This window comes from Psammomys obesus, unplaced genomic scaffold (assembly GCF_907164565.1).
Source record: "Psammomys obesus unplaced genomic scaffold, mPsaObe1.curated_primary_1811, whole genome shotgun sequence".
Lineage (NCBI taxonomy): Eukaryota > Metazoa > Chordata > Mammalia > Rodentia > Muridae > Psammomys > Psammomys obesus.
The window spans coordinates 9,591,940-9,612,981 of record NW_026585698.1 but is presented as its reverse complement, the minus strand read 5'-3'; the positions used below and the strand labels follow the sequence as shown (position 1 = coordinate 9,612,981).

Here is a 21,042-nt window from a genome sequence, read left to right as displayed (position 1 = left end):
GCTGAAAGATACTATGTTAAGTGAAATAAGTCACACAGAAAGAGAACTGACACATTTTCTCATAAACATGCAAACAAGACAAAACAAGGACTACAGGACCTAAAAGAGAGAGAAGGGAGAGGGCAGAAGGGGGTAGGAGGAAGGAGGGTAGACATGATTAATGCACTGGGTGTGCCTATATGGAGATACCACAGTGAATCTCATCAATTATACATTATTGAGTAATTTTGTAGTAATAAAATTGTAGTAATAAAAAAATTTAACAAAGAAAGAACCACAGATCTTTCCTGTTTGCCTGTTTTGTATGTAGAATTCAGCTAATCCAGGCTTTTAGTTTAATCTTCATGTTCTTCACAGAGAGCATTCTTGGTCTTCAGGTGACTAAGCTGTTGGCATTTCTGAGTCGGCTGTCAGTTTCACTAGAGTAGAGAAGGTACCGCTTCCAAGAGAAGGAGGTGAGAGGGAACCATATCCTCTGTAAAGCCACAAGTTATAACAGTGAATGATGCCCCTGGGTATTTAATTCTGGTGGGTCATACTTAAGGACACAACCATCAGGGCTTTCTGAATTAAAACACTCTAAACAGCCAAACTCCATCCCTATACCATGCTGGCAGACTGACGTACCACTAAACCTTAGTAGTTTTCCTGCTGGTATTTAATGTTAGTTGCAGATAAAAAATCCCACGAATCTGATACCTGAATGACCTTTTGCTATGGGAACCTTCCCTTACCCATGACATTACCCAGCCAGCAATTTTAATGCTATAACTCAGCATTGTAAGGAATGCAAGGATGGGTTCCTAGCCTCCGTTTCTATGAAAAACCCATAAACGGTGACTGCAACTTATCAAGCAATAAGGTTGTAAGGGTCGATGATAACAAGCTTTATTACAAAACAAGATGTAGCCTTGTTAGATGAGGAGGTCAGGTCCACCCAGGGTCCCAGGCCATCAGAGGCAGCTACAGAACAGTGCTTCAAAGAGTTCTGTGGTCCTCTCGTGTAAGTATACATACAACAGAAGCCTCGGTTAATCACAGTTTTCTAAGCCAGCATGCTCTGGCTGGTTGCTTATCATCAATAGGATTAGTGCACAAAACATGGCACTACTGAAACTGTGTCACTTTTTATCATTTTGACAAAGAAGTCCCTCATGAAAGTCAGCGTTCCTATCACATTATCATGGCCATTACCCAAGCAAGGCAGATTCTGTAAGAAGGGTGGTCCAAAAACCTCTGGGTAAAGAGTTTCTAACCCTCCTGGGTACCTCCTCATCCTGATACCGTCGGCAGCTTTCCCCTAGACAGCTATGTGATTTAAACCCTAAAGAAAAAACAAATACTGAAATAAGTCTCAATTTCAACAAACTGTTGATTCCCCTTTCTAGATCATTTTTATCTTCAAAAGATAAACACAAACAGCTTAACTGTTGATTCCCCTTTCTAAATCATTTTTATCTTCGAAAGATAAACAGAAACGGCTTAAAGGTTTGATTTTGTGTGCTTGTGCATGTGAGCGCAGTGCCCCCAGAGGCCAGAAGAGGGTGTCAGATCTGCTGAAGGTGGAGTTCCAAGTGGTTGCGAGCTGCACATTGTGGGTGCTAGGATCTGAATTTGGGTCCTCTGCAAGAGCAACAAGTGCTCTTAACCACTGAGTCATCGCTTCAGCCCCCAATAAGAAAATTTTAATTTTAGGCAGATCTGGAGTGACAGGGGTACAGTTACACAGGTGCACCCTGGGAGATGGTAGCTTGGTTGAATACCATGCTGCTCACTCCTGATAGGCTCTCAGAGTTAGCAAATAAATTATAGGCTACTTGGCTGAATCTAAATTTCAGATAACCTTGAGTTTATGCTAACTAGTTAAATTAAGTACATAACATTCAACATTTAAAACAATTTATTCTAAAAATATTACTTATCTGAAATTCAAATTTAGTAGGTCAGTCTGTATTTAATCTGAAAACTGTACCTTACCAGGAAGCACAGAGCCTCAGACTGCAGGCTTGCACTTGATATATTCTCTCGGTCATATCTAACCATGGTTGACAACATTTAGATACGTGATTCTTAGTTACCCAAGGTGTTCAGCTCATTATTTTTCTGCTGTCCAGACTTTCTAAACAGCTTTTCTTCCTAGCTCCAGAACAGGCTGTGTCAGCCCTTACTGCTTTACATCTTGTCAAAAGAACAATGGTCTGCTCTTGACAATGTCACTTAGCATGGGAGGTTGTGGATTGTCACAGGTATGTAAGTAGGAGCCCAGCTCTCATGTTGGACAAATAAACAAATGGTCAAGTCATCTTCCTGTAGGTAGTCTTTTTGTATCAAATTTAAAAATGCTTCCAAGTTGTGACACACCCTTCAGCTGTCCCTAATCCAAAGGTTTGCTGGAATGCCCCAAATCACCCTCTTCTACAAGAGTAAGACCACTCTTTGCCCTCTAAGTAAAACAGCAAAATTAAAGGGCTCTAAAATTTCACTTGGCAATTGAGAGTATTTCAAACTAGATCTACTTTTCTCATTCTTTGAAAGAATAACAGGAGCATATAATGGAGTGCTGCAGAAAACCTGAGCAGCTCCTGCTTAAATAATATAACATGACAGCTAAAGCTAATTAGTGTTCTTCTCTAGTCTTTGCCATTAACATCATTAATAATTCTTTACTTTTAAGCCATGGGGAGAAAAGATCAATTAACATAGTCTTTCTTGGGTTAGCCACTCTTTTGAATAAACAATTCGAAAGTCGTTCGTGCCGCTGGCCATCATTCATTCCTGTCCCCCATGGCATAGTGTATGGCATTACTTCCCGGTCCAGGATTGTAATCAGCATGGTAGCACGTGACCAGCTCTGGATAATTAATTATGAGAGAACACAAATTCTGTGTAGCCCTGTAGCCCTGGAACTTTGACTAGTTAACATAGGAACCTCCAGATTCTTTTTTTTCTCTTGAGACTCTCAAACCAGAAGGGCTCAAGACAGTCTTTCTAAACAGCACTCATTAACTGACTCCAGTGAAAAGACTCCTCCCATGCATCAATAGGGGCCACATGGCACATGGGAAAAGTGTGTTTTTCTGGGTTTAAGTTTCCAAGTTGTTGGTTGGGTTAGTAGCCTAGTTTAATTCAAGGAATTTGTTTAGTTAGGTTTCATATATACTCAGTCAAATGGAAATAAAACATTCTATAAACTACTTGTGCCCCACCCCTAAAAGTTTCTGAACATGTAAAGTTACCTATTTTTAACTTGTAGGGATCTAACCCCAGGCTTTCTTCAGATGAGGTGAGTGCTGGAACACTAAGCCCTGTCCCTCATCACACCTTCTAATCCCCACAACCCTCTTATGGGAAATTCGATCATCTTCGTCTTACAAGAACAGGAAAGGCTGACAGAAAAAGTGGCTTTGATTTCCCAAGTCACCCAGAAAGTCAAGGACTAAGGAGACATGTGAGCCCACAGCCGTCCACACCCGTATCAGTTACTTCTTTCTTTTATTGTTGTGACAAAACATGACAGAAGCCACAAGAAGGAAGAGCTTGTCTTGACTCACAGCATGAGGGTTCAGACCATCGTGCTAGGGTCTTGAAGCAAGAGGGTGGGATGGCTGGTCACATCGTGCCACTGGTGTGTGACAGGTGAGCAGAAGAAGATGGGTACTGGTTCCTCGGCCGACTTTCTCCTTTTTATCCAATTAACAACCAACGGGGTGACATTTAGGGTGGTAGCTAATGCCTCATAGGCATGGACGAAGGCTGTCTCCTTTGAGATTCTAGATCTTTCCAAGTTGACAACCAATATTAACTGTCAGTGTACCTACCAGCCGATACACTGTCCCTCAAATGCTGGTCTCTGGGGTTCATCGAAGGAACCTTTGGATGGAAGCATCAAATCTTGGAACCCGATGGAGGGATGCAGGAGCCATGGAGCAGCTGAACACAGGCCCCTCCCATCCACCAACAAGGGCTACATGTGGGAAGAGTGTCTTTGTGGGTTTAAGTCACTAAGGCTCCAGGTTGTTGGTTGGGTTAGTAGCCTAGTTTACTGTATTTATAACTAAATAGAAACTGTACAAGTTAGATTTTGTTTACACACACACAAAATGCATGAGGGGCAAAGGGGGAAACTTTAACAGGTGTTCTATATGAGAGCAACCTGCATCTCTGTTAAATACTCCAGGCAGTGTGGACAGGGGGGCAAGTCCCACCATTCTCCATGGCTACACTCAGCCAGGACCATCAATACTTCCTTGCGCTGTGAGTATGCAGTCATGTGTGTTTGAACTTGTTTTATGTGCTTGCGTGTATGTGTATGTGTGTGTATGTGTGTGTGTGTGAGAGAGAGAGAGAGAGAGCGCAAGAGACAGAGACAAAGAAATATGGATCCAGAGCCTCTCACATGCATATCGGCCAGTTCTCTACTACTGAGCTACAGCTGCAGTTACTCTTCATCTTTGAAAGAACATTCTGAAACATGCATTCAATTAGCTGATGTGGCTCTAAGCACTGTAATGCCGTTTTTAAAGATTGCCATTGCTTGCAAACTTAAAACCTTTAGCTCAGGTATGTCATTTTTAACAAAACTCCATTTGCATATCCTTTTTTTTTTACACTTCTCAGATTTAATGCGTAACCTATGAAGCGATCTTTTAAGATTCCTTCATGTCACTCAGAAAAATGCATTTGTCTTTATAATAATGTATTTATCACTTTTTACTTTACAGGCACCCTACATCTAAAAATGCCTTTAAGTATCTATATCTTTAAATAAAATTATCTAAACATATCAGCTTCATTCATCACCTGAGAGGCTGTTAAGTAAAAGATAAACTTACGAATGGCCTCCCATCCAAGTACCCACCAGGCCCAGGCCATAGGAGGATACCAGTAAATTCAAACACCCACCCTGCTGTCCTCACTTCCAAGAATCTCCGAGTCCTCAGAGCCACTCTGCTTTCCTCTTCTCACAGAGAAAGAAAACTAGAAAAAATAAATCAGGTCCACTTCTCTTTCTGACCAGTAAGATCTTACAGAAAATCCATACCCTGGCAAGAACTGATGCAAAACAGCTACACTGTGCTGTGAAATCATATGCAAGAAATCATATAACAGAAGCCACGAGGGAAGATAATTACCCAGGCAAGTGAGGGAACCAGTGTGTCCATGTTCTCAACATGCTCAGGAGGAAAAATAAAACTGCACACAGAGTAGACCCATAACTGGAAAGATCACTTTAGTTATGTGTGATGGCACGAGACAGTGGCACAAAACGAAAACTATCTTTTAATTTAGAGTCAACCACGAGAAGAACTATAGCTTCTAAAAAGAAACATACAGTAAATGTTTAATAGGTTATTTTGTCTCCAAGTATTTAAAGGTTTTTTTTTTTTTTTTTTTTCTGTAGAAGGATGAAAATGAAAATTTCACAAGCAGGTCTGGATCATGTGCCAACCTCTTAACATGCCTGCTGCAGCCAAATGGAGATGCATATATATGCCAGACCAAACAGCTGGTCTCCCCCAAAGAAGTGGGTTAGCAAGAGGCTGGCAGTCCATAGCTCACTGCAGAAAAGCTCTCCTGACAGCCTCCTACTTTTTGTATTCTGCTAAAATAGCCACCAGAGGGGAGGACATACAGATGGGGTGCAGCCTGGTGCCAGATGGTAGAGTGAAGAAGACTCCATCTACCGACACTAAAAATGAATGCCCTCTGGACAGCTTGGAGTACCAACACAGTAAGTTGCTTCTACCATCCAAACCTCACCTTCCCACATTTTTGGGAGGGTAGATGTTCTGACCTCTACAACACTCAAAACAATGGCACTATTTCAGGAAACACTGGGATGGATAATCCATGCCTTGAGTCAGTTCTGTTCCTTGGGAAGAGTGTTTGTTACCTAATTAGGCATTCTAAACAGTAACAAGCTGTTCCTGGGTTCCAGTGGGACCAGGGTTTAGGATGAGCAGGGAGGGATGAATCTTAGTTTGACTTCAACCGTATCAAGGAATTTTACTAACAGTTACCCTAAAACCTGGCTTTCAGGGGACCACTCAGTGAGGAAGACATGCATTTCACACATAGTTTATTGTCTAAAGGAGAAGGGGATAAGCAAGCACAAAAGAAAACTGTGACTCAATTAAATATCTGCATCTCAAACACTTCAGCTCCTTACAGGTCAAGCTTCCATATTCTCCATGGTTCCTGGTCTTCTGTCAGTAAATATGCCTAAATCCCTCTCTCTTAAATCATTTAAATGGGATGCAGACCTGGAGCCTTCATATGCAAAGACTACCTCCAGAGTCTCTTACTTCATGTCCTTCTCACAGATGTGGCCAAGATCAAGAAGGAAGAAAGGTCAATGACTCTGACCCATCAGATGGGACCTGCTCATTCTGAATATGGTGTTTATTAAGAGAATGGCAAGAAAAGTTGGGGATTAGGCCACACTGTCCACAACTTCTGGGGCCTCTTTTCCCTGAAGACCCAACCCTTTGATTAGGATCAAACCAAAGGGCAACTTTAGGGCCATCCATCCCAACTTTGTGAAGAGAAAAGTGAGAACTGGCCGCAGCCACAGGCCTACATGGGTGCTCTCCAGCTTTCACAGCAAGGCTTTTCAACTTAAGAAGCTGATCCTGTGGGTTTTCACAGGGTTTGGGAGGGAGGCGAAAACCCTGTAACAAAGCAGTTAGAACTCAGTGGCTTAAATGAGGCAAGAAGCATCCGGCGGAATTCACGGCTGCAAAGGAGGCTCAAATGCAGCCGCTGTCCAAAGCCTCCATAGTCTTACACACAGAACTCTCCACCACACTTTGAGTTCAACCATGTGAATGTCACGTTTACCTTGTAACCCAAACCCTTATGGGATGGCTCGGTCTACATTTATGCAAGTCATGATGGGGATTGACCTGAAAATAGCCAACGCTAAGTGTGATGGGTGATGATCATGCATATTGTGCAAAGTTGTCTGTAGCCTTTTTCATTTGACTCTAAGTCACCCAAGGCACTGGTTTTCAGACGGGGAGGTATATTGTAGCTCCCATTACATCAGAGGTCACATTCCCAGTGGGACTAAGTGGCCTGTTCTATCTGATTAAACAAACTTCATTCTCAGATATAACAACACAGACAAAAGGCTGGTTGCATAATGGATTCTTTCCTAATTATATCCTGGCTAAAAGCAAGGCAGATGGCCTACGGAGCTTAATAAAAATATAGACCTCGCCCCCCACTCAGTGTGTTGCTTTACTGGTATTATTAGTGTATGTCTTCTAGGTATTTTTTTTTCCTGTGAAAGAACTATAATCCTCCATTTTTATAAAACTCAGAATCTATACTGCCTACCCCCTTTGAGATCAGCCTTGATTACTCTCCATCAAGGCACTCTTTCTAATTCAGAGGAAATTCATTTTATTATCTTGTTTGCACTGCTGGTGTGATGGGTGCTCAGACCTTTCAGATTTCAGAATCACTGGGCATCCACTCATCACAGCTCCCTCAGTTTCTGTCACCTGTAGACAGTTGTCCAGGTCTTCCAGAGTTGGCTTGCGACTGTCCTTAGTGTTAGGGCCGGTTTGTGTCTTTGACCAAGAACAACCCCAAGCACACCCATGGTGAAGAACAAGATACTTTAAGCCCTTGATACTTCAAAGAAAGGAACAGACCTAGCCCTCTGACACTAGCAGACTAGAGCAAGATGGGTTTTTTTTTTTTTTTAACTTTAATGAAAAGGTCAGGGCTTCATGACAGCCAACCCAAGACTAGGAGGAACAAGAATTAAAGGTCCAATGGTCCAATCAGGAAGATTTCATCATAGTTATTCTTTTAGCACAGTGGTTCCCAACCTTCCTAATACTGTGACCCTTTAATACAGTTCCTCATGTTATGGTGACCCCCCCCAACCATAAAATTATTTTTATCACTACTTCATAACTGTAATTTTGCTGCTGTTTTGAATCATAATGTAGATATCTGTGTTTTCTGATAGTCTTAGGCGACCCCTCTGAAAGGGTCCCTGGACTCCAAAGGGGTCACAACCCACAGGTTCAGGACCTCTGGTTTAGCAATTTGATTCTGTTTTCTGAAAACAGACTTCCCCTGTCGTTTTCGCCTGTTTTTAACCCCTAACAACTGAGTGCAAGGTGTTTGTGTGAACCTAAAACACTTAAAAATAATTCCCCATTCCCTCTACCCCCCACCTGTGCCCACACCACCCACATTCATAAGTTCATGCCCCATTTTCACCCCAACTTGTATACATCCAATAATATACAGTCTTCCCTTCAAGGAGGACATTGAATTAGGAAAATCTGTTTTACAACCAACATTACCTATGACGCTGCCTCTGAGAATGAAACTCACGGAGTCAGAACAGGCCACTTAGCTTCTACTGGGAGCTCCTCCTTCCGACCAGGTCTGCAATGCAGCATTATGAGCCGGAACTCCGCCAGCTCATCTTGCTCCTGTAACCTTTCTGAGATTCAGCAACAGGCTGGAAATTACATGCCCCATTGCCACCTTATTACAAGTGATGACAGTGTAATTTCTTTGAGGCCACACTAGAGAACTCCAAGAAAGGTGGCATTTTTTGAGGAGGGCTGGCTGGCCATTCTGAAGCGTCCCAGGTGGTCCCCCTGGGAAAGGATGTTAGATCAGATCCCCACCCGCAAGGACCAGTCGGTTTGGAATCTGCATCCCCAGCACAACCCTCCTTGAAAGAGAAATGCTGCAGTGGATTTAGAGTCTCAAGCTTGCCAGAAAGGAGGGGTATTGGGAATGGCTGCCCCTCTCCACAATGAAAGTCGGAGCTTACGATAATTATCTTCACGATAATTTACACCTCACTGGAAAATGAAAGGCCTACCCAGGAGGTCACGATGCCAAAACCATAAAACAGCAAAGGCACATAAAGTCAATCAAATAGGCTACACCACCGTGGCTGTTCTAACAGGAGGATCACCTGGTGTCAGTTTGCAAATTAGATCAGACTTCAGTAATAGTGGCACGTAATTAACCTATCACACCTTGAGCCCCCTACTTTGTTTTTCAGGTGACTAAGCGTTAAACAATCAAACCTAACTAACACTCATGGAACCACCATATTCCAAAGGTTATGTTTGGGTATATTACAAATGTAATCTTGGAGTTGTTGGAAATGTGACTGCCAAGTGCGATTATGATAGGTCATGTGTATTCAACATCTCCTAAGAATATAAATTGCCAGGGACTTCTCAATTAAAAGATCATTTCCTTTGCTGCATTTCTAGACAAGCAGGAAAAAAAATTAAACTTATAAAATATCAACCTAGTGTGATGTGGTCATACAAAGCTGTCATCCAGCACTCAGGGGGCTGAGGCAGGAAGCTAGCCGAGCTCAGAAGAAGCACAAGCGCGCACGCGTGCATGTGTGTGCGTGTGTGTGCGTGTGTGCGTGTGTGCGTGTGTGCGTGTGTGCGTGTGTGTGTGTGTGTGTGTGTGTGTGTGTGTGTGTGTGTGAGCCCACTACGCGGTTGTGCCCCCGACCCAGGGAAGCCTTTCCATGACTGAGGCCTGATAGTGGGGCTGTACCTGGCTTTCTCCATGGTTACGGCCGCTCTCGGTTCTGAGGATAGACTTGGGCTTTCGGGACTTGAAGTTGCCCATAGTGGGTCTCAGCACTCCATCCACCAGCAGGGTCTGTTCTACATGCCGCTGGGCCTCATGGGAGGGCGGAACAAGCTCATCTATTCGAGCCCCCGCCTGTGGGTAGTTCTCTTTATTGTTTTCATCTCTGCAAGAAGAACGACCCAATTTAGAAGGCACCCAAAACAGAATAAACCTGTACTGAAAAGAGCTGACGAGATTTATCACTCTGTTTTCGAAGGGAACCTAGGCGCAGGCAATTTTATAAGCCTAAAAACCCCAAGAAATGTGAATGTCATTCTTGTTTTTTCTTTTTAATTTTTTAGTCAGGATCTCACATATCCCAGACTGACCATGAACTCACTGGTACTCAAAGGTGACCCTGAACTTCGAATCCTATCGTCCCTCCTTCACCCACCAAGTGCGAGGATTACAAACATGTATAACAATGCTGGTTTCTCACAATGCCCGGGATTGAATTTAGGGCTTCGGGCAAACTGGGGACAGGTCCCACGAATTTCGTTCTTCCCATCACTCTCCCTCTCCAGTCTTCACTTGAAAACGCTTTGCTTTCATGCATATCTTATTTCCCTCCCGCAATCACAATGCAAGACCTTCAGGTTAGGTACTGAGATCCCAAATTTGCAGATTTAGATTCTAAAGTGCTGTGGTTAAACAGCACACCGAGCAGACAGGCCAACTCAAACACTCCCAGAATGATCGAACAGTCTCAGCCTCTTAGGCTGAATCTTTGGTTCAAGATGTTTATGCTTCCCTATCCATTGGCAAAGATGGTTTACAACTGCAGATCTGTTTGGAGAAGGGGCAAGTCATCCAGACAATTTTAAAATCAAGTGATAAATTTTCCCTAACCAGGCATTAGAGCAATGCCTGGACACAACGTAGAACGAGATCCCAATCTGTGGGTTCCCTCAGGGCTGAGTCACTGAGGACACAGGCTTGCCACCCCAGCTTCTCACTTTAGAAGCTGAGGCAGGAAGATCAAAAATTCAAGGCCAGCTTGGGAAACCTAACCATATCTCAAAACAAAAAGGGAAAGGAAGAGTAGGGCTAGGGATATAGCTTAGTGGCAGAGTAATTGTCTTGCTTATTCAAGGTCCTAGGTTCAATTCCCCATCTCACATGCACACATCTTCTCAGTTCTGACAGAGATGGTACTTTTCACTCAACCATCAAGTTCCATATAATGCCCCCAAAGGGCGATGTTCTCCTTTGAAACCACTTGACTTTCTTAAATCTCTGCATTTTCCTTTCCATATTGCTAGGAAATAAGCAACTGCAGCCATAACTAAATGAGGGTATAAATTGGGTTCTTGGCCTTAGACTATCCATATCCCATAACTCGCTGGCAGGTCACTGAGGGCAGCCACTTTCCCAGCTGTTTTCACCACAGGCAGCCAAGAAAGAAGTGATTTCACCCCGCCCGCCCACGCAGGCTCAGACACATGAAACCAGGGAAGGAAGTCCAGGGAAGGAAGGGTCCCCAACTTTTCACTCAACATACACCTTCCTACAGGTGAAGACTGAACTCCCTGTGCTGGGGGAAGGGAGGGCAACACCAAGACTGTTGGGCCAGGTGCAGAGAACAGATGGAGGGGCATAAATAAATGTATCCAAAACAATTAAGCTCAGGTGGAACACCCAATAAATGGGTTAGTAACTGGGAAAACAAATAAAAACAGTGGCGGTGATCTGAATGATAACAATTAAACTTTTTTTCTATGTCACCAGTGGCTTTAGACATTAGAGTCAAGCCAGGGTTAGGAAGTTAACCCATTCTAGTGAGGTGTACCGCCTGTACCGGGGCATAGTGGAGTTCTAGGCAGCTACTGCGTTCTTTCCAGAAAAAGGAATCAACAGCATCTTTTACTCCTTCAGGTAGGAATCCCGATCCCTCAGTCATGAAGTCCAATACATTCAATAACATGTTTGGTAAATAATGATGGGCGTGTTCTCGATTTTAACTGAGAAGTGCCCAGTACAAGGCTCTGTTCTGGGGATCTGAGAGCTGACACACTACACTCTCCCAAGAAGATGAGCTTGGTCGGAGAGAAGATGTTTGAATTCAAAGAGTCTCGAGATGCAGATGATCTCTTTTGCTCACTAATCAAGACCAAGGATAAGACCTACCTGAGCCCGGAGCAAGCGTCCTCGTCTTCATGTAAAGAGACTCTGTCTTCGTCACACCTGAAGCAAGAGGGAGAACAGCCTGTCAGACACAAACGTCCGCTTCAGTAGAAGCAGCCAAAAACTAGAGCTGAGTGGAGATTAGCATGGAAGATCATAAAATGCAATGGTCCTCACCACTGCCTCCCCGAAGAAAAATACAAGAACAAACAGCCGGCTCCAATTTCTGAATGTCAGCCAGGCAGCAATACAATGCCGACCTGTTCCTCAAAGCTTTGGACCAGCTGTGACTTTTCACCTCCACAGCACTGCAGACAACGTTTAAGCCAGTGGTTCTTGTAGCAATGCCTCGGCCCCTCATGTTCCTCCTGTTGTGGCAACCCTCAATCACATTGTCTTGTTGCTGTCTCATAGCTGTAGTTTCACTGCTGTTATGAATCATAATGTAACCATCCGATATGTAGGAAAACTGACACGGGACCCCTGTGAAAGGGTCGGTCAACCTCCAAGGGGGTCTTGACCCACAGGTTAAGAACCACTGGTCTGAGCTGACAAGCTCTCACTAAGGCCAAGGAGCTCCCAGCATGGGGACATCAGGCTCCAAGAGATGTGCTCTCAGAAGAGATCTCATCACCATCAGCATCAGGAACCCTGTCCCGTGCCCCACGCTGAAACAGCAACCACTACCTTTGAACTATATCTTTCACAAGACTTCCTAATTAACCTGATGAAAAATCTTGGCTCTTCCACACTGAAAAATCCCCGGTGTCTCGAACTCCCTGGGGGAATCTGGGATAAGAGTGTTGTTCTTCATTGGTAGGAAGGAGTCTTTGTTCCTCTTCCTCGCTGCTAACCCTGCCCCACCCTGCCCCACCCTGGAACATTTTTCCATCTTCCATTCCTACCCACCCTTCACCGGCCAAAGCCAGGTGGGACCGGCTCTGAACAGGAGCCTTCCCAGCCAGACTCACATACTCTCTGCAACCGTGTGAATTTTAATATATAACTATTTCCTCTTCATCCTTAGGTTTTAATGTCTTTTGTACCTCTGAGGTCCTTTGAATTGGTTTCTTATTGCATGAAACACCCATAGGCATAACTGTGCTTATAAAACAACTACAATTCTTTTTCTAGAGACACCAACATGGCTCCCAAACACAGCATTACCTCCAACAGATGCTCATAGAATCTTTGATTTAAGAAAGACTCTGCTCCCTAGACAGAAAAACTGAGACATTTAAAGGACAGAAACAAACAACTATTTATTACATATTTATCGATTCCCGGGTGCTCAGTTCACTTTTTGTGATGGTTAGGAGTGACTGTCGACTGAACAGGAGTTTCTAGATTATGTTAGTTGATGTAGAAAGGCCCAGCCTGATTGTGAGCAGCACCATTCCATGGTCTGGAGACCTAGACTGAGAGAAAGGGAGCTGAGTATCAGCATTCATCTCTTGCTGCTTCATCTTGCTGGATGAAATGTGGCCAACCTCCTCCAGCTCCTGCCTGGTGCCTTGCTCATCATGATGGACGGTGCCCTCAGATGGTGAGGTGCCCTCAGATGGTGAGCCCAAATAAACCCTTCACTAAGTTGGTTTTGGTTTTTGTTTGTTTGGGGGTTTTTTGTTGTTGTTTTTTTGTTTGCTTGTTTGTTTTGTCAAGCTGTAACGTCATAAGGAGGAGAAAATTTGGACCAATGGGGTTAAGGACTAACTGACCTGTTCATTTTGTTTTATTTTAATGTCCAACCCATCGACATAATGTGACAGCAATGTGCTTTCTTCCCTATTTCTTTCTGTTCTTGATTCAGACAAGTTAGACATGTCTATACTCAAAGTAACATGATATTTCTAAAGGATACAAGGTTCTAGAGAGAGCTGGTTCCTGTTCTGAGAAATTCAGTGTAGTGCATAGGCAAAAATAAAACAAATAAACACATATGTGCAAATATAATGCAGTGCTTATGATACATTCAATTAACATATTTAAATATTCATCACTGAAAATGCTATATAATTAGCCCACATATTAACTCAAGAAAGCTCCTGTTCCCTTCTCTTACAGACTGTTGTTTTTTTTTTTTAAATTATGGCTTTTTCTGTAGGGAATTTTCAAAGGCCACCTACAGACTTGAACCCTCTTTATCTAGGAGAATATTCTGTTCCCTCCGGCAATGAAATAAAGTTGATCGAGTTAACAAAATGTTCATTTTGACTGAATAATCTAAACCTCTTCACTCTCTCATGTTTTTGACAACCAATAACCCTGTCCTATTTATCTCATGAAAAATAGCAATTAAATTCCTAAGTTTCACATTCTCCCTCATCATCAGTATTCACACATAGTTCCTATAGGCTTTGCAATGTGAATGACAATGTTTCCCAATAGTAAAACGAGAAAAGATCATACAATGTAGAAACCTAGAATTCCCACTTCCAAGAACTAGGGTTCAAGCCACAGCCACAGCCTGGAATTCAGTAATGCTGCCTGAGAAGCAGGCAATAACATTTTTCCCCTCTGTGCATTTATGTTTTCTCCTCTAAGCATGAGAATGGAAAGTCAGCACCAGAATCCACAAAGTGGAAGGTGCCTTCTGGCCCATAAGGCTGGACCAAATTAGCAGAGCAGAAATATTTCTTAAACAAGCGCTCATTGCCACTCAGGAGACATAAGCTCAAGATCCCTGGCCCAGCAGTGGAAATGGATGTCCTCATAGACCTCGGAGCCCCATCCCAGCTCTTTGACCTCAGTAGAAGTCTCGATTGCTTTCCTAGGGACCATTACATCCCACTCAGTCAGCTTCCCATTTTTGTCCTTGCCCAGGAGGGCCTTACCAAGGTGTAACACTGGCCCAGTTATAAAACTGGATTCTATCGTGCGAAACTATGAGCATGGCTCTCCATCTCTGGAAGACCATCAACTCAGACAGAGTGGCCAGGAGACCCCGAGGACAGTGCTCTTTTACAATACTATAGAGCCACACAGGAGGCCTAAAAGCCAATCCTTTTTATGATCTCCCCCTTAGGACCTCAAAACTAAAAAATGTTACCTTAAGCAAGGTAACCTAGGCTCAGAAAAGTAAAGCATGACATACGTGAGTCTTGACTTCCAATGTTTATGTATGTGCATTTGTGGAGGAGCGAGTAGGGTGGAGGTCGGAAACTAGAAAAGGTCCATGAGAGGGAAAAGAATAGAACATATGCAATATGGACAAGGAAAGGTGAGGGGCGGAGAGATGAGGTGAGGGATGGAGGAGGACAATGGACTAAAACTAAGGGTGTATGCGAATGCTACGAGCAAATCTGCTACTTTAGATGCTAATTTGAAAACAAACTCATGCAAAGAAATAGCTCAACATGGTGATGTCTTCAGAAAGAGCTGTTTGGGAGCCTGGTATGTTGTGTAAATATTTGTAAGCAAAATTATGAACTCAATGAAAGCAACTTTTAAAAGCCTTACAGTAACGGAGCATGCCCCACAATGCTCTTCAGACTGGGAACTGTGACAGTGGGGTCTCCACAAAATGGCTAGTCACTAACATTCTGTGGCCGGTGTGCCGGGATGGTGTCAGCATAGGCAGGGTTAATGGCTGCTTCCTAGAAGCCACCGAAATCACATGTCAGTGTGTGACTGAACTGTGATGGAGAATGTTTTTCTCATGGTTGGCCATGGTGAAAAGGAAAAAAAAAAAAAAATGTTAAAGACACTTCCAGCAAATGATTCCTTGGTATCCCTTCTCAGCAGGCTAAGTCACAGCCCTTCCCTTGAGATTGTCCAGACATCTCTGCAACAGCTCTAACTTGGGCCTTTTCTCCCTCTTTTACTTTCGCTCCATCTGCCAAGCACAAACAAAAGGAAGGAGTGTGTGGGGTTCACAGCCCACATGACCATCCCAACCTTCTCTGTCCAGCCTGATAGCTAGGAAGGAATACAGTCCCAGGGAGGCCAACTCATTGCCCAAGATTCCAAGGCTTTACTCCAGGGAACTTCACTTGTTCCTGCTCCACACAGCCAAGCCCACAGACAGTAGTCACATGACATTGCCAGTCTATATTCCCAGACACTCGGGAGACAGGAGAACCAGGCTTCTTGGAATAATGGGAGCTAAAGCCATATCCAGGAGAAGTCATCTTCTCCAGTTAAATTGGAAGAAAGACCCCAGCTTGACTGACTAGAAGAAATGGCTTCTCTTCCCCTGCAGCAACACACCTCTGATGGCAAAGTGGCAGAGATGCAACCTCTTGCGGAATTTCCCAGAATCACCTGCATCAGTGCTCTCTGGATTACCTGATCAGGATGAGCAGACTCCTGCCTGGCCCCGCCTCAGCCCCACACAGCTCTGAGGGTAGAATGTAAACCTCTGCAATGGGGAAGTTGTTTGTTGGGTTTTGTTTTTTTAAATGTCTCTTGTAATCACCCTGTCCTCAAACTTTGCTGTGTAGCCAAGGATGACCTTAAACTTCTGGCCCTCCTACCTCTACCATAATGTGCTGAAGATTACAGGTATTCACCACCAGCAGCATACAGATTTATATCATGCTTGGCATCAAACCTAGGGCTTCATGGGTGCTAAAACGCATCCCCGTCCTTGTAATAAATACTAACTTTTACTTATTTATTTTTAGTTTTTGAGTATTGGTGTTTGCCTGCATGTATGTATGCACTAAGGTATCAGATCTCCTGGAACAGGAGTTATAGTCAATTGTGAGCTGCAATGTGGGTGCTGGGAATTAAACCTGGACCCTCTGGAAGAACAGCTGGTGCTCTTAGCTACTGAGCTGTCTCTCCAACTTCTTGTAACGTAAACTTTTTAAACAGCATTGCCCAGCCTTTTAACTAGTAGGCTTCTAGAACATTTTCATCTAATGGTTTTTGGAACCCAAGCCAGCTCTGATGTGACTCCAATCCAAATACCCCGTCCCAGGTTATCTCTTAGCCTGGAAGTCTATATTTTTCACAAGATCCAATCCCTTTTCCAGGTAATGGTGTTTGGCTCATTTTGTAAACCAATGCTTAGAGGCTAGGAGGCAGAACTTTTACAAGTCAAGCACTGGTCTAAATACAGTGACCCAGCAAGAGACTTTAAAAACAACACATCTTGAAAAGGCACTGCAAATGTCTCGGACAGGCTAAGGTCACGCTGATGTTGGAAGGAGAAAAAGAAAAATGCATAGAAAACTGAGTTAAATTCTCCCAGATCTGCACAGGCATTTCAAGGCCTGAGGAAAACCAAGAAGAGGATTCTGCCTTTGAGACCCAGTTTCACTTTCCTCCGACTCTGTCAAGACCTCCTCCAACTGGGGAAACAGGGAAATTGTCTCAGGCTCAGATATGACGACCTGAGTCTGAATCCTCAGCAACTTCAAAGTCCACCAAAGTGGAGGGAAGCATAAAACTCTAGGATTGGGCTGAAGGATCCCCAGAGCTCATTAGTCACCAATCTTACTCATCCATGAACTCCACGTTCAGTGAGAGAGAGGGTTGAGTGAGATAAAAGGAGACACAAGATGTTAACCTCTGACCTCCAAAGGCACCCTCATGTACACACACACAAACACATATACACACACAATCACAACGAGCCAAGCAGCAACCTTTCAGGTTGGACTATCTGATAAAAATAATCCATAGGAAACAGTAATGACTGCTTGGATGCACCTTCCAAGGCACAGAGTTTTAAACTTCCATTTTAATAAGAATCAATACCAGAGGCCTTCACCCGAAAGAAAGCCTCTCCAGGTGGAATTTCAGTGGTGTGAGAGGAGGTGATGGAGGTGGGTGGGGGGGACGGGAGGACCTTGCTTATCTCAGCAAAGAGGAAAGGGCTCCTTCAGCAGGACTAACATCTCACCCAAACACTCCGGGACACCTGCTATGTCTGTGTCAGAGGACAGCACCCTCTGGTCCTGCTGGGTAAAGGAACTGTGCCCACAGATCCAGGAACAGGTCCTATTATTGAGAGGAGAAGAAAAAAATAAAAGAGTGTTCTGTACGACAACCACAGGTTTAAGATGCCTCTCATCTGAGCTGTGTCACACCTGTGATGTTCAGGGTATGTTGTAAGTTCCTCAGATTCTTGCATTAGCCAGATGGCTTCCCAGTCACCACTCACAGCCTTTTAAAAGGAACCGCTGTCACATCTCTGAAAGTAACAACGTGATCTTATGCAATCAGAACTCCTTGGGGAGTATCCAAGGATGAGACACGACAGTCTCCCCATCATTTAACCATAACACAAACACACACTCAATAGGAAATGTGGAAGTAAAAGTCTCCATCTTGAAGCGTCTGGGCCTGTAACTGAGGCTGACTCTAGGAATTCAGCCACACAGGGCTCCCAAGAATCAGGCCCAGAAAATGTGTGGTGGTGGGGAGCCCAGCAGGGGAAAAGAGAGGTAGTACATGACCACCTAACCAGAAGATCCAGGCCTCTTCTTTGGTCCACAGATCTAGCTCTCCTCTTCTGTCAGCTTTTTCCAGAAAAACAAAGAGGCAGGGCAACATCACTGCCATGATGAGGGTCCCTAGTAGGCATAGTGCGTCTTTGAAAGCCAACCTGGTCTTACGTTTAAAGAGGCCCCACTTAGGGTGAGCTCAAAGGGAGACACTAAGACAGTAGCAAAGCAAAGAGACAAGCAAAGGAGCATGGGAAAAGGGACTCCAGGAAGCACAGTGGAACCTCAACCCTCCCTCTCCAAGACTCTGCCACAATGGTAGGGTCTAAAACCCAAAGGATGCCAACACGTCTACTCATTGGGAGCAAAGAGCCCCCAAGTCACTTGTGGCCTCTGTAGGAAATTCAGGCTTTCTTAAGTAGCAAAATATACAACTTTGCACACACCCTCCTGCAAAGCTTTTCCAGAGTGGCTCTCATGAGAAGACCCCAGAAGTAAACTTGAATTCCTCTATGCTAAGATGGCTAGATGGGATACGTACAGTGTATACACCCAGCTACATGTAAATCACAGGTAGTGCCCGCAGAATGTATGCCACATTCGTTTCTGATGCATAGATTATATTATCAAGAATATATTAAGGGAGAGATGACCAGAATATAAACGAAGCACTCTAAGTATCAACACACATACACACACACACACACACACACATCAACATGAACTGCCCTTGAGTAAAAAACACCATCACCCCCCCCCCACGCTTTGAACTGTTGTTAGTAAGACGTTTCTCTCTAATCACAATATTGAGGTCAGACGAGAAAAAAAAAATGACAGAAGGCATCTAGAAAAGTTGATTGCACTGGGTCTTAAAAATCTGTACACAGAGAGAGGGGTGATAAGTTTACTCGCTGTAAATATGCTGGAATTAAACTCCAGTTCTCTCACATCCGTCTATTTGGGGCAAATGTACCCAGCAAGCACGCCATGAAAACTGACATTCATGTTGGCAAAATACAACCAAGCTTCCTTTCTGACATGTACCTTTTTTTTTTTAAGCTAAGCTCCAAGATAGCATATTTTGGAGCATGGGGCTTCCCGCAGTAATCAGCTAGGTTTAATGCTACTCCCCTTCCCGTCCCCGTCCCCGTCCCCCCCCCCCCACCCCCGCCCCGCAGCTGCTAAAATACTGGCTGCAACCTGTGTGAGGTTTGTGGGGCCCCCGCCAGCCTCGCAGCCCCAGGTTCTAGGAGACAATGCATCGCTTGGGAAGAGGGGCTGGGGACCGGGGTACCTTCACCATAGTTGTTTCGGAGACAGGCACGCAAGTCGATTGTAATGGCAAGAATCACTTACTCAGTTACAGCAGCGCTGCCGAAGGAATTATCCTGAAGGCTGAAACAGAAACAAGAAAACATGAGCCAAGTCCGGCCGGGGAGCCGTCTCCCTAATTGCTCTCCCCGAGTTAGAGCATGCACACAAACATGGCATTGCCAGGCAAGTCTTAGGGCTTGCCCCGCACGCTCGCTCTACCTTGGGCTGCTGTCTGCACATGCTCCTGACGACACCCCCAGCAGGGGCCCAGCGGCACGGGCGAACCACAAAGCCCAGCAGCCCGCGAGGCTGCAGGGACGATGGGGCGGGGCGCCGCGGCGTGCGACCCGGGGTTGCAGCCGCAGGACGCTGGGGAGGCTCCGCGCAACCCTGGTAGCCCGCTAGGAGCGACAGGGAATCCAAGCCGCTCAAGCCTGCCACCTCAACCTGGGCTGGCAATACAGATGTCCCCCGAGTGGATGCAATGCCCGCCTCCCATGGCTTGATACCTCCCCCACCCCCGCGCCCCGGGGATGGGTGGGGTGCAAAGATGCATCCATCGCTTTTTTCTGAAAGCAAGGAGGGATCGAGAAAGGGGAGAGGGAGAGTTTTGTCTTATTTTCACAGTGTGTTGGCTTTTATTGCCTAGAACAAAAGAGGCTCCCAAGGGCCGGCTGTATCCCCTACAGGTCGTTCTGAGCTCTTGTTATTTCATTCTGCTGGAGGAAGCGCCCAGCTCAGGACCACAGAAGCTGTGAGTGATCGAGTATAGAATGCTTTCCAGGCCCTAGCTGGTGCGGGGAGGTGGACCCCTAGACCCCCAGCAGCCCAGCACCTTCACAAACGATGGAGAGATGAACTCACAAATGCGGTTCCCTCGGATAGAGGCTGCTCTGTTAGGGGAAGGGAGGGCCTATGAGCCCCACCCCCACCCCGCCTTATTCTTGCCTGGGGATGTTTGTCCTGCCCTCTTCGCGTTGTTCGCGTCTCCTGCCATGTTGTCCTTGACTTGAAATAAACCGACCTCTCTGAAAGACAGGTCTCCGGAATTTTGAAGTAAGATTTCATGAAGTGTTAATTCCTCGCGTGTAAACTATACTACCCATCTGTTCTTAATCGTACTGTCCCGTGGAAGTAGGTTCTAGATGGCAGACACGTCACGGGGGTTGGGGGAACGTGAAGTCTAATCGCGGACTATCTCCCCATGAATGGGTCTGAAGCTGTTGGTTTCTCAAAGGCTCCTCCTGCACTCGGACTCTGGTGCCAATTCTGAGTAGTCCAGAGCGGGGAAGGACCAGATGTTCATTGTGTAAACATCGCCAGTGATCCACCTGGGATGGGAAGGAAAGAAGCTTTCAACTGAGAGACAGGAGTTAACGTCCAAGTGCTGAGGACCCATTGGAAGTAAAAGGAAATGATAAATGTGCTCCATAAATCCAGATATTCGATAAGAGACGAGTTCTCAACAAGCCATGAGCAGAAAAAGACCCAGCGTGGCTTGTAAGGACCGTTCATACAGAAGAAAGACAAACGGGTTGGTTCGGTATATTATGGCCGAAAGTTAAGA

At 44.8% G+C, this 21,042-nt stretch overlaps 1 protein-coding gene across 4 annotated transcripts in view; it reads right to left on the bottom strand.

Annotated features, from left to right (window-relative positions):
* The window catches only part of Fam13c (family with sequence similarity 13 member C), a 101,724-nt gene extending 81,922 nt beyond the window's left edge, over positions 1-19,802 (bottom strand). For 2 of the 4 annotated variants that reach the window (XM_055598926.1, XM_055598927.1), the window contains exons 1-3: positions 19,518-19,648; positions 11,770-11,826; positions 9,565-9,766 (exon numbers count right to left, since the gene is read on the bottom strand). In XM_055598926.1, coding sequence (XP_055454901.1) covers positions 9,565-9,766; positions 11,770-11,826; positions 19,518-19,579 — 321 coding nt within the window. In that variant the 5' untranslated portion in view covers positions 19,580-19,648. Of the gene's footprint in view, positions 1-9,564; positions 9,767-11,769; positions 11,827-19,517; positions 19,649-19,694 lie in introns of those variants that run through there. The other 2 variants (XM_055598929.1, XM_055598928.1) reach the window with 2 other exon arrangements.
* Positions 19,803-21,042: the final 1,240 nt, after the last annotated feature.